This window comes from Ambystoma mexicanum, chromosome 9 (genome assembly GCF_040938575.1).
Source record: "Ambystoma mexicanum isolate Mex_15411 chromosome 9, UKY_AmexF1_1, whole genome shotgun sequence".
In the NCBI taxonomy this organism is placed as follows: Eukaryota; Metazoa; Chordata; class Amphibia; order Caudata; family Ambystomatidae; genus Ambystoma; species Ambystoma mexicanum.
In genome coordinates this window covers 1,340,438,259-1,340,464,968 of record NC_090931.1, presented here as the reverse complement: position 1 = coordinate 1,340,464,968, position 26,710 = coordinate 1,340,438,259, and the positions used below count along the sequence as shown (strand labels likewise).

The following is a 26,710-nucleotide window of genomic DNA, read 5'->3' as shown; positions in this document are numbered from 1 at the left end:
TAATTCTAAAAGAGGGCAAATATTAATTCAGTGCATGTGTTATTTATGAATGTTAACCAAGATGTGTTATTTGCAGGTTTGCCAGTGTTCCAAAGCCTAAAGAGACCGGAGGAAACCTGACAATTTATTATTTTTTCCACTTCCCCCTTTCCCCCGATGTGGTCAATCGAGCAGTTGTTCACCTGATCGCTGAGAGGACTGGTTTGGAGGATTGGGTGGGCTATCGTCTTCTCCTGCAGGATTTCAGCGCTGGGACCTGATACTATTACTTCCATAAGAAGAGTTAGTGAATTGCAAGCATTGTCCGTGCAGGATCCCTCCTTTGTCATACACAAAGACAAACTGGTTTTACGTACTCATCCTAGGTTCTCTCCTAAGTTCATCTCAAAATTTCTTATGGACCAGTCCATTGAGCTTCCGGCTTTCTTCCAGAACCCAAAAAGCACTGCTCAGGTAAAACTCCACGTACTAGATGTAAGGAGGGTGGTCCTTTACTATGTAAACAATACCAGACTGCTAAGGAAAACAGACCAACTGTTTGTCTCCGTAGCCTCGGGCATAGAAGGGGATAGCATTTCAAAGAAAGCCATCTTCAGATGGATAATCAGGTGCATACAACTGTGCTATTCCCTGTCAGACAAGATACTGCCTTTCACACCAAGAGCTCACTCACAAGGAGCGCAAGAGCTATACTGGCATTTATTGCAAATGTCCCCTTAGACAGCATTTGCAAAGCAGCTACATGGAGCTCAGTAAGCACTTTCACTCAGCACTACTGCATTGAGACGCATTCCAAGACAGATGCACAGGTGGGACAAGCGGTTCTAAGACACATGTTCACCCATGAACCTTCTCACAACCCACCACCTTCTCCTACACTGCTCACTAATCTATGCACAGCATGCTATCTAAGCAGATTCCACAAGCCTCAGAAGCGATACATTACTCACCGTAATCGTATTTCTGATGCTTATGAGCTTGTCTGATAAATATCTGCTTGGATACATCTGTACTCAAGCTACACTCCATGCTACCTCATGTAAGAAAAATAACAATCTGAGAAACCTCGACGCGTGAAGGACCATGGCTACAGTGGACGTCACACTAGGGATAGTATTACTGGCACGCCCTGTTGATATCCCTTTTCGAATTTCGAAAACAACAAGTTCCGTTCCTGGGCCCCTTGTATATGTGTTGGGCGCTTGTCGCCTGTGCATTTGCCTTGAGCTCCCTCCCGGTGCCACTTGCACGTGCGTTGTCTGTGTGCACAATTTCCCCAGTGTATTCTCTCCAGTACTGTTCTGGATCCTTTCTCCTGTGCCCCTCCCTGGCACTTGCTTCATTAGTGCAAGCGTGTCACTCGCCTCGGGTGCTATCCCGTGGGCGTTTCAACGGCCCCCCTCCTGTGCCCCACCCGGCACTTGCCTTGTTGGTGTGAGCGAATCCCTCTCCACAGGTGCTCTCCTGTGGGCGTTTCGACGATGCACACCTCACCGCAGTGCTTCCTCTGAGCCGATCCCTGGCATGCTCAGCCTGCTTCCATGAATGCCGCTGCACGCTTTCACCTCCGATCGCGGCAGGGCATCGGCAGCAGCGTCCTTTCCTTGGACACCCTCTCCTTGGTGCAGCCATCTGCACTTGTGGGCTGTTTCCTCACCCTGGAATAATAACAGAGCCACGTTCAACTTAACCTTCTTTGTTCTACATCATTCCCAGAACTGCCTTCCCTTTCCTCCTTTGGCCCTCCCTTTCCTCCCCACTCCCACGTGCCCCCTCTCCATTAGTGCCTGCCCTCTAAAAGGGCTACTGTCGCCAGGGTCATTGACACAGAGAACTGTAAGCATTTACAATGCATACACTGAAGCCAGGTCCGTTGGCTGTATCAATTCATGCTTGTTCTTATTTCTGCTTATTTGGTGTGCTTATTTTGTTAGCTGCCCTACAGAGCACTGATGTCGTTATCGAAATACTAATGGTTGGCAAATGATTATCCAGAGAAAACAAAGGAAAACAGTAAGGCTAAGTCTCTGCTCAGCTTTTCATGTTTTTATGGTTCTGTTGACACAGGCCATTTCAGCTTCAATGTAGCTTTGTCCTAGATGTGGTTTTTTTTCTAAAGGAACTGCTCTGCTACCAGAAACCGTGAACGTATTCCCTGTCTGCATTCCCATCACTAAGGTATGATCCCAATGCGAGTATTAGTAGAGCTGCTAGAAGGAGACACAGTACTATTGCCTGTACGTCTCTTGAATGGTATTTTGCAAGTGGTTAAGGCTTCTTGCTGCTTCATTGCATTAACCTAAGAGTACATTGGGGTACTTTTGTAAGGCCATTTTTCAGTATGGCCTTACCTCTCCATTCCTCTCCCTGCCCCTTTTTGTGAGCTATAGATTGTCCGTTTTTCTAGTAGCATGATCTGACTTACCCTCCGTCCCAAAATGTCTTGGTTTGGCTTGTTAATGAGCCTTTATACTTGTGTGAAGGAAACGATACTTACTTGTAATCCTAGTTCTTCGTCATGTTTTTTTTTTAAAAAAGTTTTTATTATAATAATAAAAAAGAAATGTGAAATGAGCAGTCTTACATTTCAAGTCCTATTCTCATTGATGGCGGTGCATTGCAAGCTCTGTTTTCTTAAAGGGGCGGCGATCTACTTGGTGCCTGCTACAAGACCTGATGATATCCGTCTTCCTTTCTTTTGTTTTTAGATTGGAATTGCTTGATGCAGGTGGCCACTGAGCCCACCTGTTTGCTTCCTTTTTATTTTTATATATTTGGAAACCAGAGAAAGCAATTCAGAAGACTCCTGCATGAGTTACACATTGTGATCCCTCAATGTGCAGAGATATTAATGTCAGAATTTAGAATGAAAGAAAAGTAGCCTTTTACTTTCCTAGGTTTGACTGGTAAAATGGTTGGGTTGTTGAACTGACCCGGTTGAGTTTATCTTCAAATGTGCTCCCACTTTTGCTTCTGTTCTTTAAAACATGATTGTTTTCCGAAGTTATTCTTGCTTTATTTGTGTATTTTCTTTTGCACTCAAGAACGTTTTCTTTCAGTTTTCATGCTTCATGCTTCATGTAATGCAATGTATCATATTGCTTTTTCTAAACCAAATGGAAAAGACCATGGTCTGTCATATGGGCACGTGTTTATCGTGCATCCTCTTAGGTCTCTTTCTGCTGCGGGTGGGGTGCTGGATTGATGGGGCATTCCTTGTTCTCCAAACTTCAATATCATGCCTTTTGGATAATCCAAGTATTTCCTTGTTCTTTTCCACAGGTATCTGTTTGTCCTCCAGCTGAAACAAGATATTCTAAGTGGAAAGTAAGTCCTGGTTATTTCTCTACTGTATGTTCCTTACCGGTTTGATCATTATTATTCATTATCATACATCTCTCTCCTCCGCAGGTGCCTCCCTGCCCCTCTCAGACTTGAGCCGGATCTCCTTAAGTTCCGGAAGCTTCTACTCCTTTTCTCTTCTTTCTTCTCTCTCCCCCCTCTAATGTTCCCCTCTGCCTCTTTCACTGGCTGCCTGGTTCCTTCAGATTCTTACAGGGCACCAGGCCCTCTTCGACCCCTGCACTTCGTCTCCCCTGACCCCCACCTGCACTAGCCCTCTTGGGTTCCCTCCCCCTGCACTAGCCTGACTTGGCCTGCACCCTTTGAGCCCTTCCAGCCCTGACCCTCGCACTTAGTATGTGGTCCTTTTCCCCTTGCTCTGTCCACCTGGCCTCCCCTGACACTTGCTTACCCGCGGGCCCTTCCGCCCTGACTGACACTCTACCCGCCCTATGCCCCACAATTCTTGTTATTGCTTCATTTCTCATTCACCTTATCTTCCCCTCTCCTGTTAATTCATTTTTTGTTTTTCCTCATCCCTGTTCTCTCCCCTTCTTGTCTTGTTGTGCCTTATTTACTTTTAAATAAAATGTTATAGAACAGGGACCAGGATATTTGGCATCACGCTCCATGTTTACAGGTGGATTATGCAGTTTGTTTATATGATTTTGTACTGATTTGTTATAAATGCCACATCACAGTCACCCTTGCACTGCCTCTGGGCCTACCACGCTCTTGGGGACTGTAACTGTATCCCTACAGTCACTTGTTCTCCTTGCACTACCCAGAGCCAAGCTGCCCTGGCTGCACTTAATCAGAGCATTGCTGACCTATTTTCTCCTCCCCTCGCCTCTCCCTTGCACTACCCCCTGCCCCCCTTTCCCCTTGCACTTCTTCTCGCACTTGCTCAATCTGAATGAAACAAGGGCTAGTAAGATCATTTGTCTTGTCCTCCCTTTGTATTCCCTCCCTTGTCTTGTTGCGCCTCGAAACACTTGTGTACAGGCGTGTTATAAATGACTTATATCATTTACGTCAAATTGACTGTTGTGTGGGAATTTTCCTTAGGCAAAGCGCAGCTTCACCCATGGATTCTACTTAAGTAAAACATCAAGGTCTTAGCCAGTTTTTCTGTTATCTGCATGTTTTCACAGTGTCTGTTTCTTACCATAGTCAATATTATTTATCAATTCATTCCTCAGTAGGGAGGTGTATTGTGCATTGAATGTAAGTGCTATAATAGTCTGTCTTTACTACTGGACTTGGTGTGCGGACAGGCAGGTTTTATGAAGTGTTTTATTCTTTTAAGCTCAGAGAGGGGTAGAGCTGCAGGCAGCACGTAGGCGGTTGAAAGGAAGGACCACAACTGCAGGGTGTGAGCACCTTTACTGCAGAGATTGTGCTTTTGAACAAGTGTATTACTGGCAGGTTAAGGAGTGCCCACAGGTAACAAATGAGATTAATCTGTCTACTGTTGCATCACAGGAAACACCCCTATTGGCAGTGCAGAACCACTCAAATTAACAATGTAAGACTCGCACAAGCTGGGATATATTGTCATTTCGAGGTTATGTAGAACACTAAATTGCTGTGGGACCACTTTGAAGCACAGGGCGGAGCAACCATTATCATTGGATTACAGTATGATCTTGAATGAGCGAATTATGGTGCAAAAATCCAAACCATGTAAAAGAAATTAATGGAATTTAGCAGTATGGAGGGGTTAAGAAAGATAGTTGGAATAGTTAGTCTGAGTATGCAGTTTGAAAGCAGCCATGCCTTTTCTTCAGTGGAATATGTTAAAAACAGTTTAGATTTATTATTCCGAGGAAGCATTAGAGTTTAAGTCTGCAAACCGAGAAGAAGCGACCACGCTGGTTGTTTCTGCTCATCTTTGGTGGGCTGTGCAGGTTCAGTGACGCTGATCTGAGGTTTCTGCAAGGGGGGGGGGGGCACATGTTTGTGGACTGGGACCAGACGGTCCCATCCCCCACATCACCACTTTGCCCGGGAAATCTGCTATCCCCGGGAAAGGGCATTCCATATACGGCAATGCTAAACACTATGGGGCTGGACGGGCAAAGGACAACATGGCCAGAGAACAGGCAAAACATTTCATGGCAGGCCTGTTTTAGAATCCTAGCTATTCTTAGTAGCTATTTGCAGTAATTGCAAAGTGCATGAGTTAAAAGTTCAAAACACAGTACAAAAAGATCAGGTGCTGTTTGGTAAGATTTTCATTATTATGATAAATGTGTCAACCCCAGAACGATTTGCTTGAACTTGGTAACTATTTTACCATGTCCCTAGGTGAGGGGAATCTTTTTCCCCCTCTCGCCTAGTCTTTACTGTACTATTTTTGTAGGTGACCTTTTTATGTCTCTCCATAGTGTATGGTGTAAGTTAGTTTCCTGCAACTTTTGGGATTAGGCGTGGTTGACCCTTTGGGCTCCCCTGTTAATTTCTCTTACATATACTTGGGTGAACTACTGTTAAAGAGGGATTTACATCCCCTTTGTATTGTGTATAAGTTAGCCAGCACACCCCACCTTATGTGGAGTGGTTAGGGATGCAATGTATCCCCTTTCTTACTTACATGGTAACGTTTTGTTACAATTGCAAGTTTACTTGAATGTCTGGTGGCAGTGTAAGTACTTTTATGACTCTTAGTTACTATTACTCTCAGTATGTTGGTTCGGCCTCGGTAATGCACTGCTGAGATGGTGAGCTCCTTTTTTTTTTTTTTCGCCATTGTGTGCTTGCTGTTTCTGAGGTCTTTCCCTGCCATTCTAGTTGGGAATTACCTCAGTGGAAGTTTAGTCTTCGGCAGGAATCCTTTGGATTCCCCGCGCAGGCTCCAGAATGTTTGCGAAGACGAGAAGCGAGGGAGGAGTCAAAACTCTGCAGCCCTTTGTCTTTCACCTTGCCTGAAAGGAGCCCACTCCCAGTGGGGGGGGGGGCAGCAGTCCTGATTGGACTGCCAGACTGTCCCTTTCTGTAAAATGCAGAGGGCGATTGCAGACGTTTTGCTGTAGTTCTTGTTAAAAACTCTGAACCTGGAGGTTGCTGGCAAGTCGACCACTGGAGCTGAAACCAAATAGGAAGATGAAGAGAAGACAGTTGTAGTGATTTCCAGCGACCATAGAGCCTGCTGTGTAACCAGAGCCTGCTTTAATCCTTCCTTCCAATCGACCTGGTGGTCCTGAACGTGATACTCCTCCCCACACGCTGGTGAGATCCTCTGGTCTCAAGAAGACCTGCATTTTGAGCCATCCCACGACTTGCATCAACATTGCTGGGCTGCAATACCCCCATACCCTGAGACCTCTAGCCATTGTGCGGTGCACAGTCTTGCGATTTCCAAATATCACTAGAACTTTGATGGCATCCTGCTGGACCTCCAGAGACTTGGTTTGAATACTTGAAGTCCCCTCACCAGAGTGTGGGACCCGATAAGTGACGAGAATCTGACTGGTGATATTCAGTCTTCTCCTGGCTCCTGAAATGGGTGCCAAAACCACAGAGCCGCATCCAGCCGCGAAGTTACTTTTGCCTGGAGTCTTCCCAGTTGATCCCTGCTACAAATTCCCTTCCAGTGTCCTTTCTTCTGTCACCACAAGTAATTCAAGGACAAGGTTTTCGGCTGCAGATCCTGAAGACATCCTGCTGCAAACTCCTTTTGTACTGAGGTACTGGGTTGGCTTGGGTATTACTAACCTTAAGCCTTGTGTGATTCCTGTGACGCTTTGGGGGTGATTCATGTGATTGGGAGTCCTCATCAAGTTCGCCCATGCCCAATGCTGGAATCCTTCTAGGGTGTCTTCTTTGAAGTTCCTGGGCCCTTTACTTCAGAGTTGCACAAAGTACTTACTTGTTTGAAGAGCCTTCCTCCGGAACTCTGACTGTTCAGCATTCTGTGCCTATACTGACGCTGCCAAAAGCTGGTCTCTAGACCACTAGGGTCCCTCCTCTGCCACTGAAAAAACACATGCTTCAAGATTAGAGTAGGGCTTAAAAGGTCAGGCCCTTGCCTTGAACTATATCAAGTGTTGAAAGTCTTTTACTGATTTATTTATTTAATGTATTTATTGTTCAATTGTTTGGCGCTGATACATGAAGAAAATAGTCTCAAAGCGCCCACAGGGCAACAGGGAAGGGACAGGGGATGAGACCATGTAATTACACAATGTTAAAGAACTAAATATAGAGATAGGAGAAGAGCCAATGGGGAGCGGAAGACAAACCTACTATGCCCTGTGCGTGTTCAGAATGTGCAAGTGCAGAGGGGAGAGGGGTATGGGATAGGTGCTGTGGTGCTCATGGAGAGCAGCAGGTCAAGTGCTATTAAGAAAGGTAAGAGCGACCTCCATTGGAGGAGGGTGAGATGCTGCTGGGATGTAAGATGTGGGAGGTCAGGGCCCAGAGGATGTATAAGGGCCCTGCACATCAATCAAACAGAGAGAGAGAGAGAAAGAGAAAGAGACACAGAGAGACCCCCAAAGAAGGGAGCCCGCAGAGGATATCGACTGACCACCTGCCCCCTTTTTAGCAAACCGCTTTACACGCAAGGAGTTGGTGCCAGAGGAACACGTGTCTGGAGGGGGCATATTTAGTCAGAAAGAGTTGCAGGTAGAGTTGTCCCCGGCCCCAGACAGCCTTGTGGATGATGCAGAGGGATTTTAATTTGTGCCGGGATCGGGAGCCAGTGAAGACTTTGAAGGGCAGGAGAGATGCAGCCCCTGGGCATGAGGCCTAGGATAAGTCTTGCTGCCCTATTCTGGATTAGTTGGAGGCGTCGCACGGTGGACAAAAAGTAGATTAAGGAGGAGGCTATTGCAATAGTCAAACCTAGAGAGAACCAGAGCCCGGTTAAAATTGAGTTTCTGGGGGAAAGTGAGGAAAGGTAGAATTCCTTTCAGAAGGAAAAGCTGAAAGTTGGACTTCTTGGCAATGTCCTGAGTATGAGGGAGGAAGGAGAGAGGAGTCGAAGATGACTCTGAGGGAGCAGAGGGAGAGCCCAAGGAAGAAGGCCATAGTGAAGAGAAGAAGTCTGGGGCTGGGGCCCCAATAGGGAGGATTTCTGTTTTGCTGGCATGGAGGCAGAGATCATTGGAGGTACACCAGGCCTGGACGGCTGAGAGGGAGTCAGGGATGATGGAGGGTGCATGGGCGTCTGTAGGAAGTTTTAAGAAGAGTTATCTGTCAGCATAGCACTGGAGGTTGGATGAGAAAGAGGAAATGAGGTGTGCCAGCAGAGTAAGGTAGATGTTTAAGAGCCAAGGTGAAAGAATGGAGCCCTGGGGGACGCTGCAAGTGGAGATGGAAGTAGGGGAGAAGGTGGCCAATAGCACTTTGAAAGAGCGTTCAGTTAGGAAGGAGGTCAGCCAGTCCAGTGCCTGCTCCAAGATACCAAGTGTGTCATGGAGCCTTATTATAAGGATGGAGTGGTTCACTGTGTCAAATACAGATGAGAGATCAAGGAGGATGAGGTCAGCAGGGGTGTTGGAATCTAGGGATGAGAGCAGTTCTTCACAGGTGTTGAGAAGAGCAGTTTCCATGCCTCTGGATGCTCGGAATCCAGATTGATGGCCGTGGAGACTGCCAACAAGTTCAGTGTGGAGGTCAAGTTGGGGCAGGGCCAACTTCTCAAGCAGTTTCCCCAGGAAAGGGGTGATGGAGATGGGGCGATAGTTGGCTGGACGGGAAGGGTCTGCTGACCGTTTTGTAAAGAGGGGGCAAACAAGGGAGTGCTTGAGGAAGGATGGAAAGAACCCAGTAGCAAAGGAGTGGATACGCTGGCTGGATTTCTGGGGTGAAAGGAGGCAGGGGCCCTGAACTGTGTGGGGGCGCCGACCTGTGCCGAGTAGACTGATGTCCCCCTGATGTGGGGCACGGACTGGCTTTAAGGGCTTCGTCCCTGGCGGAACAGACCTGGTGGACTGCAGGACAGGGAGGTGAGAGGCACTGAATGATAGCTTGATCCTGAGGGGCTAGATACTTGGCAATTGGATGGTGAGGCCCACGATGGGATGAAGGTGAAAGGTGGCTTGAGCCTGTAGTCACCCCCCTGGCTGCCTTTTTCTGCCGGCCTTACCGAGTTTTGTGTCTTCGTTCCTTTCCCTGCTGGAGGAGGCGACTGAGATCGGCTGGTTCCGCCATAGGGAAGACTGACCAGCTGCAGAGGAAGTTCACATTTGTGGGGGGTTCTTTCAGGTCCCCCCGGGCTCAGTCCCTGGCGGGGGAGGTGAAGCCCATGGAGTCAGCCTTTGAAGGGGCTGGCACAGCGCCATAGGTGGATATTGGGGAGATACTGCTGGACCTTAAGGCAGGCATATGTGGGTTGGACTCCAACCTGGACTTGCTCTCCTCTAAGGTGTGTATTCTACAGCACCGGCTGGACGAGGTGGAGCACAGGGTGTCTGGTCTGGAGGATGGGTCTTCGTTGCTCACGGCCATGGTGTCACCCCTGGAGGTGCAGCTCAAGTCGGTGTGTCTGGCAAGAATGAGGATTTGGAGGGCAGGGCCCACAGGAAAAATACCCATCTGGTTAGGATACGAGCGCACCGGGGCAGATCAAGATGGAGGAGTTTGTCAAAGCTCTCGGCAGGCTAGTCTTTGGAGGGACAGAGCTCTCCTCCTGTTTGTGGTTGAGGACTCACTGTATCCCGGCAGCGCGGCCAATACCGGTCCCATCATGGCCCGCCTTTTGAACTATAGGGACCGGCACATGATCCTTTGCTTAGCCATGCCGAAGGGGGATCTTCAATATGATGGCGATAAATGTCAGGTTTTCCCAGACTTTTCGGCGGCAGTGCAACATTCCATGTTCCCTGTGAAGCCTCTGTACAATGGCACCTTTGGGCTATCTTATGCGCCAAATAGGATTTCCATAACAAAGGATTATAGACCCATGATATTTGGGACCCAAATTACCGGACAGACACAAAGAATATGTCCAAATACTACTTTATCAGCTCAATAAAGTAGGGAAACCTGGCGAACAACAAATCGTAGCTCACACATTACACTAAGACTGTATACCTCGATGTGCACCAGCTTTGACATCATCCTACGTGGCAAATAATAAGACCTAGCAGACAGAGGGATTGGTTAGGGGAACATATCTACTTATAGTTTATGTAGGTGTTAGTAACATGATTGGCTGTCCCATATCCGGAAGGCATGCCTTAAACATCCCCCTAACTACTTATAATACAGATTATGGCAGAATAACAGCAGCTGATTGCCTCCTGAAACAATGTATGTTCACCATTGCATAGGCCCTTGTGATTGGTTGGCATTCTTTCCCAACCTTGGACAATCGGCTCGTTAGCAGGATGTAAGCAAAGCGAAACTCTGGTGCAGAGAACGTCCAACAACCACTTCCCCAATTAGTCTACCATCTCATCAGTTAAGCCTTCGGCTAACGCTGCTTCTTTGTACTTGACTTGCTGGATGCTCTCTTCTCTGGAACTTTAAAAGGAGTAAAGGTACATTGTTATCTTCGTCTGGAGCTTATGAATTGGCCTTGTTTTCTGGTCTTGCACCACGGGTGAAGAGACCATGATTTATTTTACTCTTGCCTTCCTATTTAGTGCTATTTGATTCAATTATCCTGGGTGGCATGACTCTCTTTGGCCTCTGGAGACATGGTTGCTCTGTCTTACATATGCTTTCTTCATCTTTAATTTTTCAGTACTTGGCATTCGCACACGTCTGCTCATTTACTTAATCTAAGAGAAACATGTCCTGTGCACATTGCTAATCCTCGACTCCCTTTGTACCCTGCAATTGCTTCATGCTGTGGCATCCTTGGCCAAAAGCTATTCTTGGTTCATGTACAAATTTGTATTTCCAGCATCTGTCAGCTCTGCAGCCCTGGTCTCTCTCCTTCAAAACATTTACTTTCTTTTATTCAGAGCCGACGGCCATCTTTTCAACATGGCCGCTTTACCCACCTTATATTTTCTACTGCAGCAAACTTCTATTTGACTCTCTATCTTGCGTCTGGGTATATACATTCACTACACATCTGGTTACTTAACTTCGTATATATGGTTTCTTTTTACTTGTATATATGCTTGCTCTTGTCTTTTCAGTTACATCTTCCTTCTTTAAGTATTCGTATACCGTTTGAGTATGTCATCGTGTCTTCTCCTTATGACATCACTTTGCACCTCTCAGATTTCTTTTACAGCTCTCTGATATTCAGCGGTGTTTGCAGATTTCCTGCTACGTCAGTTTGAGGGTACAGTCTTTGCGGTTGTCTAAGTGCATAACTTCTCTCATATACTCGATGCAGTGTTGGAATGATACCTGGTTTCATGCAGTGTCTTTGTGCGCTTCATACCGTATGTCTGAGGTGAGGGGACGGATTCTATCAATGACGTACACGTCTGCTTCTCTACATTCCCCCCTCTGGTTGAGTCGTCGACCACCTCCTCGATTTTCATTTTTCCTCCACAGAAGGGCTATTTTGGGATCCATATCTTAGTCATCACCCTCAGGTCACCTGCATTCTTTGTGTTCATCCACACTCCAGGTTATATGGCAGCACTGCCTAGTTGGTTGTCAGAACACCCAATGCTCTACATAGTTGAACTTTGTTCCTGGGGGTACCAGAGGACTTTGTCTCAGGTGCTCATGGGTGGTGTTTTCAGTCTGTGTGCTCATCCGTCACAGCATTCACATCAATCATTATCTTTATCCCAGTTTTTTTCTTTGCTGTCTTCTTGCACTGTCCTAACCAGGTTGGAACCCATGAAAACGGGGACGAAAACCAATCTTCATCCTCTCTTGTCTACTTCTTCCACCATCTTTGTTTGCAGAGTTGACAGCATAGTTATTGCTTCTGTCAGGGTTCCAATTTCTCCATCGTGGGCAGGTATTTATGTGCAGCAAGAAGGCCCGATCTTGGCACACTCGCCTACTTCCATTGCTGTAATTAAGTCCTGGACATACCTGTTCTGGAGGGTCATGAGGCTGATGGCCCTCAGTTCTTCTCTGATCGCATTAAATCCTTTTATTGTCATGTTAATTGTTTGTAGCAGCTCCCACCTAGTGATTTGTAACCACTTAGCGTTTACTGCAGTTTGAATTTCTGGCATGAATATAGCTGTAAATATGCCGTTCTGCTGGAAAATGTATGTTCTTCTCCAGCATGGGTCTGGTATGGATTCACACGCTCATGAATATTCCCTGTTGTCAGGCTGGGAATACTCTGTAAAAAGTTTCACTTTCACTTAAAAACTGTATTTCTACTCTAATCCAATCGCTGTCCTCTGGGTCATACTGACCCCATCCAATGATGGTCCTCTTCCTAAACCCCTCCTCTAGCAGCCATCTTCAGATTTTTACTGCATGCTTCAGTGTGGGCAGTCCTCGAGTTTGCTTTCCAAGCTATTTGTAGATTTTGTTTTTGATGGAAAAAGTTGTATTTTTGTTTCAAAGAAGCTTGTGTTTTCTTTTCTTCACCTGCCAACAGCAGAGATCCGTTGTCAGTGAAGTTCTGCGCCTCTCAAGGGTGAAGAGTGTCGAAGATGCTACATGGCCTTTGGGCCTATTTCACACCCTCCGACCATGAAGGATGGAAGGGTCCCTCTTCAAGCTCTGCACCAAATGCAAGCTACGGAATATGTTTGTGGAGGACAAAAGCCTACAATGCCTCTACTGCCTGCACCGGATCACAAGGAGGTAAAGTGCGAGATTTGCCTTGGATTCTCGAAGAAAACATTGAGGGACAGGCACAGTAGGCTGGCAGTGTGGCTTAACGCAGAGGCCTCTGACCCGTGCTCCATGTAGGGTCATGCCTCACCCAGGACCAGCCGGTCCGAGGAGTTGTCTAAGTCCTTTGAGGGCACCTTATTTGTGGGTGTCCAAGACCAGGCCAAGAGTCGCAAGTGAGTCCTCCGGGTTCGCTGTGGAAGCGGGTCCCAAAGTGGATAGGGCGCGATCAACATCACCTTCCGCCACCATTGCCAGCCTACCATCGAGCTCCTCTTCAAAGATTAAGTCATCTACCCCGAGTAAACTACGTGAGATATCCGAGAAGCTGCGGACGGAGGAGAAAAAGGCCGAACATCCCAAGCAGTTCCAACCGACACAGGCTAAAACCTCGTCGGCGACACTTTGGATGAGTGCTGCTGCCGCGACAGCTAAGGGCGCTGATCCTGTGAGGGTAGCTCCCACTGTTGAGGTGTCCCTACCCCCAAGGTGTGACACCGCCGCAGTGACTTTGGCAAAGTCTACAGGCACACCAGAAGGTGTGAAACCGGTACAGACCCCGGTTCAAGAGGGGGGAACACAGGAGGGGGGGGGGTGAAGAGGCACCTAAACAGCCCTCCATGGCAGACGCCCAAGCCATGGAGGTCTTGTCCAAAGATGTCGAGAATCAGGAGTCCTTACACACGGTCCACAAGGGCGTTGAAGAGGAGGAAGACGATGACGATGCAGGGCCTAGTTTTCCTGTTCTGCCTGCTCAGCTGAGGGACGTTTCCCTGGATATTCTGTCAACTCTACACACCTTGGTCAGAGATCCAGATGAGGATTCCTCCGGCTCCGGTACCTGTGGTCCCCCAGGTCTGCGAACAGCCTCCAACGAAGAAGAGGAAGCTTCATCTGACACCCCCGTTTCAACCTCCTCCACGTCCGGTCCCGTCTCCCACAGCAGACAAAAACACTGGTATGGGGACTGATACGGCCACAACGACTGATGACGAAGACATTGTCGCAGCGAACATAGAATCGCCTCATTTGGATGCACCACACAGTTGTCCCCACAGGATGAAGTGGGATCGTTCCACTCTATGATCGCCAGAGCTACCGAGTGTTTCCAGCTGGTGCCCGAGGAGACCAAGAAGAGGGCGTCTTGTATCAAAGGCACGAGGCCAAGAGGAAAACGATCATGGCTGTGCCCTTCATGGACGATGTCTGGGAGAAGGCGCTCATGAAGAACCCTTGCATGGCTCCAGCCAAGCGGGATAGGCTGGAGAAGAAGTATAGGTTGCCGGACTCCGCACCCAAGTGCCTGCGGTTGCAACCATCACTGGATTTGGTGGTATCGGCAGCCGTGAAGAAGCAGTTGATCAACCGGTCCTTGTCTTTGCTCCCCCGGACAGCGAGGGGAAAAGAATGGATGCCTTGGGAAAGAAGGTGATTCACACCACCACGCCCACTATCAAGGCGGCCAACGCGCTGGTGATCCTGGTACAAGCTGGGGCCGTTTCTGGAGTTCCTCCCCGACGATAAGACGTTGGAGGCAATCATTCCAGGAAGGGGAAGTGGTGTCGGATAACGCCATCACTGTGGCATTGGACGTCGCCGACATGGGAGTCCGGTAGATGAGGAACGATGTCTGCCTTCGTCACCGAGGTTGGATGAAAGTCACTAACTTCCGTGAGGTGGTCCAGGCGAAGGTGCTGGACATGCCCTTTGATGGAGAGAATTTGTTTGGAAAGGTCGTCGACGAGTCCCTCACACCCATCAAAATGGAAACTGAGACGGCCCATTCCTGGGCATTCTCCACGGGCATCGCTCGTCTTTTTGCTCCTCCAGGGGCGTGTCAAGCAGGTCTTCAAAAGGTTTCTCCACGCTGTTCTGACAGCTTTCCACATGCTCAACTCAGGAAGCCTACAAGGGCATTCCCAGGCCTACAGTAGTGGACAGCATTGCGCGCAAGGCAGGACGCAAGCGCCAAAGCAAGCCTGAATCGACCCGGATGTCGAGCACCCACCCGTGCACACGGGTGAGAGGCCGGCTGACGAGGTTCATCAGTGAGTGGAGAAAGATCACCACTGACAGATGGGCGCTGGACGCTCTCGCCCAAGGACACACCCTGGAGTTTCAACGCAGGTGTCTGCGGATCCCACTGTTTATCCGGCAGGAGCAGCTCATCCCTCCGCTCCTCTAAGAGGTACGGACCATGCTGCGAAAAGGGGCAATGGAGCTAGTTCCCCAGCGACTCTGGTGCTCCAAAGTCTATTCCATATACTTTCTGGTCAGAAAGAAGGGGCGAGTGGAGGCCCACCCTAGACCTACGACGTCTCAACAAGTATCTAAAGTCCCAAAAGTTTAGGATGGTCACGTTGCTACACGTGCTCGGCCAACTGGAAAAAAGGAGACTTCTTGACATCGTTGGACCTGGAGGATGCCTATTTCCATGCCCCCGTTCACCAGAAACATCAAAAGTTTCTATGTTTTTTAGTGCAGGGCCAGCACTACCAGTTCAAGGCTCTACCTTTCGGCTTGAAGTCGGCCCCCAGGGTGTTCACAAAATGCCTCACCGGTGCCCATCTGCGTCTACAGGGCATACGCGTATACCCGTACCTGGACAACTGGTTGATTCGCACCCGCTCGAGGGTGCTGGCTGACGGGCATATGGAGACGATTGCCCGGATCTGGGATTCTCCGTCAACTTTCCAAAGTCCTGCTTAACGCAATCGCAGAACGGTCTGTTCTTAGGCGCCAAACTCAATACAATGTCTTGCCTGGCGTCGTCCTCGGAGGAGAGGATCAAAGCCATTCAAGGAAAGGTGCAACGGCTGTTGTCGCCGAATACGGCCACAGCGCGGGCCATCAAGTTGTTACTGGCCATCAAGTCGTTACTAGGCTTGATGTCGTCCTGCATATACCTCGTCCGCTCTGCAGGTTGCAAATGCGACCCCTACAGGAATTCCTGGATGCGTGCTGGATACAGGTGTCTGGAAGCTTCACTGACAAGATCGCTCTCGATGAGCTCTATCGGGGGATAGGATGGTGGGTCGTTCGCTCCAATATCGCCCATTGCACCGGATTCCAAAAAAAAAACATACCAGGAGACGGTGTCACCACAGGCTCTTCCATGGAGGGCTGGGGAGCCCACACCGGACATCTACACATCATAGCCCTGTGGCTGCCAGAGGTTAAGGATCTCCATATCAACATCCTGGAGCTATGTGCAGTGTTCTGGGCCCACAAGTCGTTCCTGCTGTCTCTGAAGGGCAAGGTGGTGAGGGTCTTTGCGGACAACACCACCACCATGTTGTACATCGGTAAACAAGGGGGCACCCAATCCCCAGCACTCTCCGGAAGTGCAGGACTTGTGGCACTGGGCCATTGGACAAGGGATGTTCCTCGTCCCTCTTCACCTAGCGGGAGTCAAGAACACCATTGCAGACACCCTCAGCCAGTAACTGCGCTCCTGCCATGAGTGGAAACTTCGGCAGGATCAGGTGGGCCCCAGATCGATCTATTTGCGACAGCAGCAAACTCCAAATGCCTGAAGTTTGCCAGCAGATTCAACCAACCGAGGAGCCTGGGGGTGGACGCGTTCTCCTTCGCGTTCGAATTACTGTTTCTGTACATGTTTCCTCTGTTCCCTCTCCTGCTACGAGTCATCAACACACTCAGACAGTGTCAATGCAGGATGAAACTCCACGCCATGGCATAGCCGAGGCAGACTTGGTACTCGGACCATCTCAGTCTGTCGGCGTGGCCTCCGGTCAAGCTGCCAGAGAAGGAGGTGCAGTCCTGCATCACGACCCAGAATCACAAATCTGAGAGTTTGGAGTATATGAGCTGCCAGCTGACTGCAAGCAGGTCCTCGCCAAAACCAGGGTGTTGTCAACCTTGAAGTGCTACTGTCACAAGTGGAAGTGTTTTTGCTATGTGGTGCTGGTCAGAGAAGATTACCCCTTTGAGGGTCACAGCCCCACAGATCCTGCCGTACTTGATATCCTTGGCCAAGGCTGGACTGGCACATGCCTCCATCAAGGTACATCTGGAGGCTATCTCCTGCTACACCAGGTCACCAGGAAGATCTTCACTTTGGTCCCACCGACTCGTCAATGAGTTTCTCAAAGGACTTGTCAGATCTTGTGGGAACTCAATGTGGTTCCGATGAGGCTCATGGGGGGCCCCCTTCGAGCCTCTGCATCAAGCCCCGCTCAAGTTTCTATCGTAGAAAACTGCTTCCTTGTGGCTATCACCTCTGGCAGGAGGGTAGGTGACATCCAGCCTCTATCCTGCAAGCAGCTGTACCTGACTTTCTACGAATCGAGGGTTGTGCTATGTACGCACCACTCCTTCATGCTAAAGGTTCAGTCGGAAATCCACCTGAACAAGTCTTTGGTGTTGCCTGTTTTTTTTTTTTCGAAACCTTGGTCGCCGGCAGAAAGGGCCTTGCACTCGCTGGACGTTGCTCATGCCCTGAAGTTCTACTTTACAAGCACAAAGCGATTTCGGAAACAGTTGTTCATGAACTTTGATCCTGTCAACCATGGGAAGCCTTGTCCAAGGCTTCCATTTGAAGATGGCTCTGCGGCTGCATCACACACTGCCATTGGTTGGCTAACCGACGGCTGCCCGGCCCATCCTCGAGCCTGCTCCACCAAGTGATCACTGCAACAATGGCGTTCGTGTGGTGTGCCCCTGCTCGACATCTGCAGGTCTGCTACGGACAGGTCCACGCACTCCTTCACGAAATTCTACTGCATCGACAGGGATTCCAGGGAGGAGTCCTGAGTCAGTCAAGCAGTGCTACGCAACCTGTTTGCATGAGGGGAGTCTGTTCCAGGGGTAAGTGTAAGATGGCTGCCAGAGGAGCGGCATAGGGTGAGGACTGTCATTGGGTGGGGCCAGTATGACCCAGAGGACAGTGGTTAGTTTAGATGAGAAATACAGTTTTTAAGTGAAAGTGAAACTGTTTTTTCTTTTGAGGACGGCGAATATTCATGAGCATGTGAATCCATGCCAGACCCATGCTGGAGAACAATAGTTACAGGTAAGTAACTTAAACCATCTAGAATGTCATAATAGGCTTCTATTGATTTTGCAGAAAGTAATTCTCCCTCTTTTGTCGAATAAGGTTAAGCAATCTTTTCTTTCACTGTTGTGTATCCATTTTAGGAAAGCTGTCAATATGAAGATCACTTTGCGGGAATCACCAATGCAGGAACATGTAGAATGACCATGGAACACGTTGCTCCCCAATTTTTAGGCAACTGCATGTAGGCCTTTCGATCCACCAGCCCAATAATGGCCAATCAGCATGGCAGTTCCGCCATTCTAACCTGATAAATCAATTATTTGCTTGCATCCTTCATTTTCTCCAACTGGGATGAGGCCTCTGTTTCTGAAACACAGTGTCGCAATCTTTATTGGTATTCTGAACTCTGGTCCTGCTTCATTTTCAACCCTTGTCAGTAATTTTGAATACTTGGCCCACGACTTTAGGCATTCATCATTCACTATTTGCACTATTTTTATGGTGCTGTCATCAATAAATGTGCACTGCGTGCTAGCATTCCTTCTACCCATCCTGTACTGATTGCAACTTGTCCGTATACCAACATTTGTGGTCTCTCCCAGCATCCTGGCAATCCTGGTGTTTCCCATACATCTGAACAACCTAATCTCCTTTGTTGGACAGCCCTTATTAGTTCATCAGTTATACCACCAAATGAGTACAGGACTAATCTGTCCAATCTGGATCTATTTCCATCTTCTGCGTTTTTATGTAAGCATCTTCATTTGAAAAAGATTTTTACGATCACCATCGCAGGGTTGCCCATCTTCCTTCAAATTATCCTCTTGTCGTGCATGTTGCTAGATGACAAACGGTTTCGGCCAAAATGACCGCACTGAAGTTCCGACCGTACCAAAAGTCCGAAAAATGTATACCACCAAAGGTTCGAACATCAAAAGTTCAAACCTTTGGTGGTATGCATTGTAGGTAGGTTAAAAAAAAGACTGCAGGGGTGTCCCCCGCAACAACCCGCTCACCATACTAGAGATTATGGTGAGCGGGTGGTTGCGGGAGACACCCCTCGCAGCTGCCCGACAATTTTAAAAAAATAAAAAGGCTGCAGGGGGTGTCCCTCAACACCCCGCTCACCACCAGTATGGTGCGTGTGGGTTGCAGGGGACAACCCTGCAGTTCACCGACAAAAAGTAAAAAAATAAAATAAAAGAAACCTGCACTGCCAGTTCCCGATCATGGAAGTGAAAGGGAACCGGCGCTGCAGGGACACATGTTGTGGGTGGAGGGGTGTATGTATGGTTTTCTATTGTATGTTCGCATGGGAAATGTACGAACATTTGTAGAACGTACATTTCCCATGCTAACATTTAGTCAGACTTTTCCGCGACGGTAAAATCACGCAGATCCGACTGAAACTCTTTGTATCATGTATGGGTATTTCTCTTGCAATTAATGTTCTGCCTGCGCTCATGGCATAAGGGATGAGATAACATACATAGCAGCTTTCATCTGACGTTCTCACTTCAATCATTTTTTGATACCACATGTTGTTCTTTAAATGGGCCGAATTATCAAGATATTAATTTATATCCTCTTTCTTTCCCAGCATCCCTTTTAAATCGGACCATTTGTTTGGAAATATCAGGAAAAATATCACTTGTGCTTTTGTTAGGGATCCGAATAGATGTCTTAATCTGGGATCTTCATTTGAAACAATGTATCACAAATGTTATGAGCATAAGAAAATAAAGACAGCCCATGAGGCAAAATGTAATTGTAAGAAGTATTGCTATTGTATTCAGATGCAACATTATCTCTTTTGGAGTAGCTGGTCTTCTTGTTAATGTGTGACTTTTATATAATGGGAAATTCCCATTTATTAATTCAACTAGCTGTCCCTGGCAACGCGTTGCTGTGGCTCAGTCTGGTTAAATGGAAAAGAAAGAAAAGAGTGCACGTTTCTAATATGTTTAATTTCACAATGCTTGTGGGTATACAATATTTTTTGTTGATCTATATCTGTGCAGATATAGATTGTCTGGTTTGCCGACTGTAGAACACGCAACATAAAATTGTCCATGTGAGAAGCAATCCGTGTCTAGATCTAAACCGCACAATTCTAAAGATTGGCCTTGAGCTTTGTTGCTGGTGATTGCAAACTCACGTTGGCATGAATTGAGCTGTTATGATTTCTGCGCCGAACAATGTCATTTGGAAGCATGCGTTGCATTTCCTTTGATTCGGCGGTATATCCGGCAAGCAAAGTTTTTAATGGCTCTGGAGGTTCTCCAAGTTGAGGCAGTTTAATTTTCCCGACGGCGCAACATATACCTTTAGTTTCCCTATTAAATTTCAGAGCCTTGCAATAAGGACACACTTCAGACATAGTGCCGATGAGAACATGCCGGCTCAAACTATAATCATCAGGTGGGTTGTACCGGAAAGCAAGGCGATTGTAATAGTGTGATTGCTGAGCACGGAGTTGTTTGACACTGATCTGCTGTTTCTCGTTGACGTCTTTCAGCCACTCTCAGCCTGTCGCGTTCATTCTGTTGAGAACGAAGCAGATCTGAAGCTGCAGAACGCGATCGCTGTGCTCGCAACCGTGCATCCTGAAGTCTGGCCGCACATCGCTCTGCTGCTTCCTCTGCACGTATTTGAGTCAGTCTAAATCGGAAACATTGAAATGGAATCGTAAAATATTTAGTATAGCGTGTGTTGCTTTTACGTCCAACAGATAGTGCTGTTTTTCAGGAAAAGCATGTTTTTACCATCTATGTATAGTAGGTATATGAAAACACGTGTCTATTTGAATGCAACGTTGTGTCAAAATTTCAAAGCAATCGGTGAAGAACTTTCAGAGATTTAAGATTTTGAACAAACGAACATTTACATTTTTATTTATATAGATTATGCACCTTCAATAACTTCTAGAAATTGCACTTGTTATAACAGGAACTGGATTATGATTACAATATTAACTCTGAGAATGATAGGACTGTTTTTAGGGTTTTCAAAAAATACAAAGTCCACGTTTTGTCACACTAGAGCTGGATATGTTCAGAGTATGCATACAAAAACAGCATGCAGAAACGCGTGCAATGTTTCAGGCAACAAAGTGTGTTGTGCAATCTTCATGTCTTATTTTCAGTATATAGCCTGTTTTTAGTACAACTGAAAAAGATCATGAACTTCAGCATGTCAATTTGTTTCCTTTTAAACTTAGGAAACACTAATTTGTTCCAGAATGTTTTTAGTACATTGGTTCTTAGTTTTGGCCCTTGGTAGCCGATCTGGTCAGCATGCGTGGAACTTCTTTTCTTGCTTCACTGTGAGTGGTTGCCAGAGGGATTGGAGTCTCTCCTTTGTTGAGCTTTGTCATTCAAATGCAGCCAGGCTCCTCTCCCTTGAAGTTTCACAGCAGTGGGAATAACCTCCTCCCCTATGTACGGTCCCTCAGAGGTGCGTGTTCCAGGTACGTACAAAACATTTTGCTAGTACGTGGTCCCCTTGGTACAAACTAGGCCTTTTAAGCAAATTAATAAAATAAGTTGTTTGGCCGTCTTCATCAATCTTCTTCGACCCTTCCATCTGAATTTTTTTCTGTTGAGAAATAAAAGAACCGCCAGCGGCCATATTTGTTAAATGATCATGCTCAAATGGATTGTGTCCTCCCACGTAGTCTTCATCTTATGACATTATATCTTCCAGCATCGGCTGCTTCGGAAAAGAAAAGAAATTTGGCCGAGGGCGCGTGCGTCGATTCTGTCTACTCAATGTCCCTCAAGGCTCCCATCTCAAAGTCAACGTCATTGTTGGTATATATAACGCGCGCAGCGCCCGTTGGCTTTTTTTTTTTGTTGCAAGAGTATTCGCTTCGAAAATTACGCTGCGCTTCAGTTTTTTGGGGAAAACTTCGTCGAGATGGCCTCATCTTCAGCTCCTTCAACCCCGAGGACCGGGTTCAAGAAGTGCTACAACTGCGGCGCCAAGATGTTGCTCATGGACCCCCATCGGGTGTGTCTGTTATGCCTTGGCGTCAAACATAAAACCGTGGACTGGCAATCCTGTCAGTCGATGACTGGTAAGCCTCTGAAAGTGTTTAAAGGGAAACTAGCGGTGGGTAGGATCCCCACTAAAACCTCATTGATTGTCTTCGTTGCAAATATGATCTTCAAAAGACTTGATGGTTGACTCTCCTCGAAGGAAAAGATTAAAAAGAGATCACGCTCCAGGCGCGGGTCGCAATATTCCTCGTCTTCAAGGAAGTCAAAGAACAGATATCATATGTAGCCTTCTTCGAGTTTAACTGATTCTTCTCCAGAGAGAACTAAAGCCTGTCCAACAAAATTCTCTACTCCTGCTGAGTGTGAACATTTCGGACAGGAAATATTAAAAATCTTTTGAGGAAGAGGCCCCAAACACCTCAAAGAAATCTCAAGATCATTCGAGATCTCGACACGGAGTAATCGTCAAACACTCTTTCGAGTCAAGGGTCAAGCCCTTCAAGGGCTCTGTCGAAGTACAAATCGAAGGAAAAGTCGTAGAGGACGTCAATGCCTTTAGCATAGACACCGTTGAAGTCATCGACGAAAAAGTTGCAGACACTGGTAGTGTCTAAATCACTGAGGCCTTTGTCAAAGCCATCGCCACCTTTACCTTCTCTACCTAGTTACAAACCATTACCAAAAAAGGACTTATTTAAGTCTTTATATCTTCAATTCGAGCATTAAGAACCCTCAGACAATGACACTACACCATTTGGATTTCAACTGGACAGACCTAATGTCCCTGAACTTTTTATTTCCGAAGAAGCCAGACTAAATTTGTTTGAAAATGTGCAAACCACTAGTGGGTTGACACTTCTCCTGCAATGGAGTATGGCAAGCCAGACCCAGCAGACCATGCTAATGTCTCCTATAGGCACATGGTGACTAGAGTCATTGATTTCATGGGATGGGGCAGACCTGCTCCACCATTTGAGTGAGACAACCAAACAGATATTCTGGGCAAAGGTCCACAATAGGATCCCATACTTCCTTTTCATGTAGCTCTCCAGAAAAGGGTCATGGTTAATTGTGAGGTTCCTGGGTCGAGTCCAGTCGAGTCTGGTGAACACAAACCTCACCAGAAAATACGGACCATCTAGTAGCGACCCTAGCTAACTGTCAAAACACTAAACACCTGCAAGCCTAGTTAATCAGGCAGCGACATCTACCTCGAAACAAACTGCATACCCTACCATCCCACTGGAAAAGGATGATGAGTTTTTTGACTCTTGAGAAGAAAGCCTTTTTCTGCTGGAAGCATGGCGCTCAAGTATGCAAATGCCACTTGCGCTTTAGCAAAATACATATTCACTCTGTGGGACTGTGTAGCTGTGGCGGGTGACCATATTCCCAAAGGACAAGAGAGACTGCTTCTTGAGCATTTGTAAGAGACGGCAAGGAGGCTATGTGCAAGTCTCTACAATCCGGACTGGACTCGGATGACGGTATAAGCAGAACCATGGCGTCAAGCACGGTAATATGCAGGTTTGCGTGGTTGAGGAAGTCAGAATTTGCACCGGACATGCAGGCCAGGCTCCTCAACATGCCCTTTGACAGCACCTAGCTGTTTGGCAGCAAGCATGATGAAAGCCTACCGTAGCTGCAGACCTCAAAGGCAACAGCCAAATCCCTTGGAGCTGCCATCAGACTGCCACAACCCTCTCATCCCAGTGGATCATCTTAGAAGGGCAAGTCTTTTCACTTCTACTCCTCAGTTGGAAGGGCGAGATGACTGACTAGTCAAAGGGCTCAGAAGATTCCCTCGTGGTACAAGAGGCAGAGGTACAAAGTCCGCCCCTGCAACAGCTACTTTACCATCAGCCGCTGCTACAGCCGCCTCAATGTCTCTCTGAAGCCTTAGCCCACAAAACCCTGGTGGGAGGCAGACTCTCACAACATCTGCAAGAATGGCGTGTTATTACTTCAGATGTGTGGGCGTTGGAAACAGTAGCCTAGGGTTACTGCCTCCCCTTTCTAAAAAGGTCTCTGGACCATCCACCGAGGAACCACTCATTCAAAGTTTCAAATCCGTTCCGTGTGCAGAAAATGTTGAGCCTGCTAGAGAAAAGTGCTATAGAACCAGTACCAAGCGGAGAGGAACAAAGGGTGGCACTCTCCTTTTTTCCTAATCCCTAAGAAGGATGTAGGATTGAAAAACATCTTGGACTTGAGATGCTTGAACAAGTTCCTCAGGAAGGACAAGTTCACGATGGTCACACTTTCTTAGATACTTCAGGCCCTCCAGCTCCAGGATTGTATGGTGTCGTTGGACCTTCAGGATGTTAACTTTCATGTGCCTATAGATCACAAGCACAGAGTACCTGAGGTTCGCTGTTTGTGGTTCTCATCAGTTTCGAGTTCTGCCTTTCGGGCTGACGGCCGCCGGAAGGTTTTCACCAAGCTGTTGGCAGTGGTGGCAGCGAGTCTCAGGAGAGGGCGATTCACATATACCACTACCCGGATGATTGGCTGATCAGGGCCCGTTCACCTGAACAAGCTCTGGAACATCTCAAGCATCACCTGCTGCTCTCTCCACAGACTGGGCTTCTCCCTCAATTACAAGAAGTCCCACATGTTACCATCTCAGACTCCAGTTCATCAGAGCGGTCTTGGATGCATCCTTGGGGGGAAAAGCCTCACCACCCGAGGTGAGGGCTCCACACATTCAGCAGATGGTCACAAATTCCAGAGTGCCCGACGTCTTCCAACCTTCGGCTTTTTGAGGTTGCTCGGCCTCACTGCATCCTGCATTTTCCTGGTGCCAGAGGCTCGCCTAAGTGAGATCCCTCCAATGGGATCTCAGGACTCAATGGTCCCAATTCTCAGGCAAGATGTCAGACCTTCAAGTTCCGGACAGCGTTGCACAGAACTTTGTGGTGGGCTTGCAAGGACAACATTCTGCAGGGACAACCTTTTTGGCAACCATGGCCAGAGAGAACAGTTACGGACGCCTCACTCACGGGGTGGGGAGCCCATGCCAACAATCTGACAATCAGCGGCTGTTGGTCACCATCAGAGTCCAAACTACACATCAATCTTTTGGAGCTGAGGGCAATCACACTAGTGCTGAAGTCCTTTCGGCCCTCTGTACAGAGAAAGAATGTCATGATAATGACTTACAACTCAGTGGCCATTGACTACCTCAGCAAAAGAGGAGGCGTAGGTTTGCTACCACTGTCCAGAGACGTGATGCAGCTCTGGTTATAGTTCTGGGCTAATCTGGGACTCCAGATTGGACCAATAAAGGATAATTGGCAGTGCTTTCCATCTTCAAGCGCACCTCGGAGGAGGTATCTTGTTTTAAAATGCCATTGATCATACAATTCCTTAATGGGCACACTAACATGTTCCCTCCTACACCTTTCAATTCCCAATTTGGGATCTTAATCTGGTATTAAAATTTCTGATGTGTGCTCCTTTTGTGCCACTCCACTCATGTCTGTTAAAACTACTTACGTTTAAAACCATTGTTGCTTGCATTAACATCAGCCCGCAAGGTGAGTGAGCCCCTACCTTGTAAGCCCCCATTTAGCATTTTTTACAAGGATAACATTGTCCTTCGGGTCAAACCTTCTTTCTTGCCAAATATTTTCAGATTCCCATTTAGCCCAGAAAATTGTGCTTCCAACTTTCTATCCGCCAACTCAACTCATGATAGCAAGGAAAGACTACTTAGGCTTGAACCCAGAAGGGCTTTGAGCTTTTACATTTCTCGGATGACGAGTATACCTCAACATGACCAACCTTTCATTGGCTTCACTGGTCACAAACTGGGACTTTGGGTTACTAAACAGACTTTATCCTGATGGATTATTCTAACAATTTCGTTGTGCTACAGATTGGCTGGTAAAGATCCCCCAGAAGGCTTAAGAGCCCATTTCACAAGGGGCATGGCAACATCATCCTCTCTTCAAAGAGGGGTGCCTATCAAAGACATTTGTGCGGCAGCCACTTTCTCTACCAGCCACACTTTTACAAAGCATTACTGTCTGGATTAATCCTCTAGCCAGGAAGGAGGATTTGGAAAAGCAGTCTTCTACTCTATCTTTGACAAATCTTGAAACTGAACATTCGTACTCCCTCCTCCAAAACCTAACACTGCTTTGGGAGTCTATCAGAAGATGAGGAATACGTGGGAGGACACAATCCATTTGAAGAACAAGTTACTTACCCCTGGTAACATTCTTTTGACTGGATGTTCCTCCCACGTATTCCTCATCTCCCCTCCCAGCCATCCCCGCTGTAGAATTTCCAGGCATTACACTTTACACTCTTTCAGAGTATGGTACTTTCCAGGATTCACTGATGATGGTAATTCTGCACAAGGAAGGTGTAAAAACAGAATGAAGCCAACGGACGCTGCACATGCTATATATACCAATGATGACATCGACTTTCAGATGGAAGCTCTCGAGGGACATAGTCGACCGCATCGATGCACATCACACTCTGCTGAAAGTCTTTTCCGAATTGCTGATGGTTGAAGAGATCATGTCATAAGATGAGTAATACGTAGGAGAAACATCCTGTCGAAAGAACATTACCAAGGGTAAGTAACTTATTCATCTCATCCCCTAATGTT

At 47.3% G+C, this 26,710-nt stretch overlaps 1 protein-coding gene across 2 annotated transcripts in view; it reads left to right on the top strand.

Moving 5' to 3' along the window:
* Positions 1-26,710, top strand: part of EPB41L5 (erythrocyte membrane protein band 4.1 like 5) — a 1,765,041-nt gene that overhangs the window by 417,929 nt on the left and 1,320,402 nt on the right. For both annotated transcript variants that reach the window (XM_069616748.1, XM_069616747.1), the window contains exon 6: positions 3,283-3,327. In XM_069616748.1, coding sequence (XP_069472849.1) covers positions 3,283-3,327 — 45 coding nt within the window. The remainder of the gene's footprint in view (positions 1-3,282; positions 3,328-26,710) is intronic.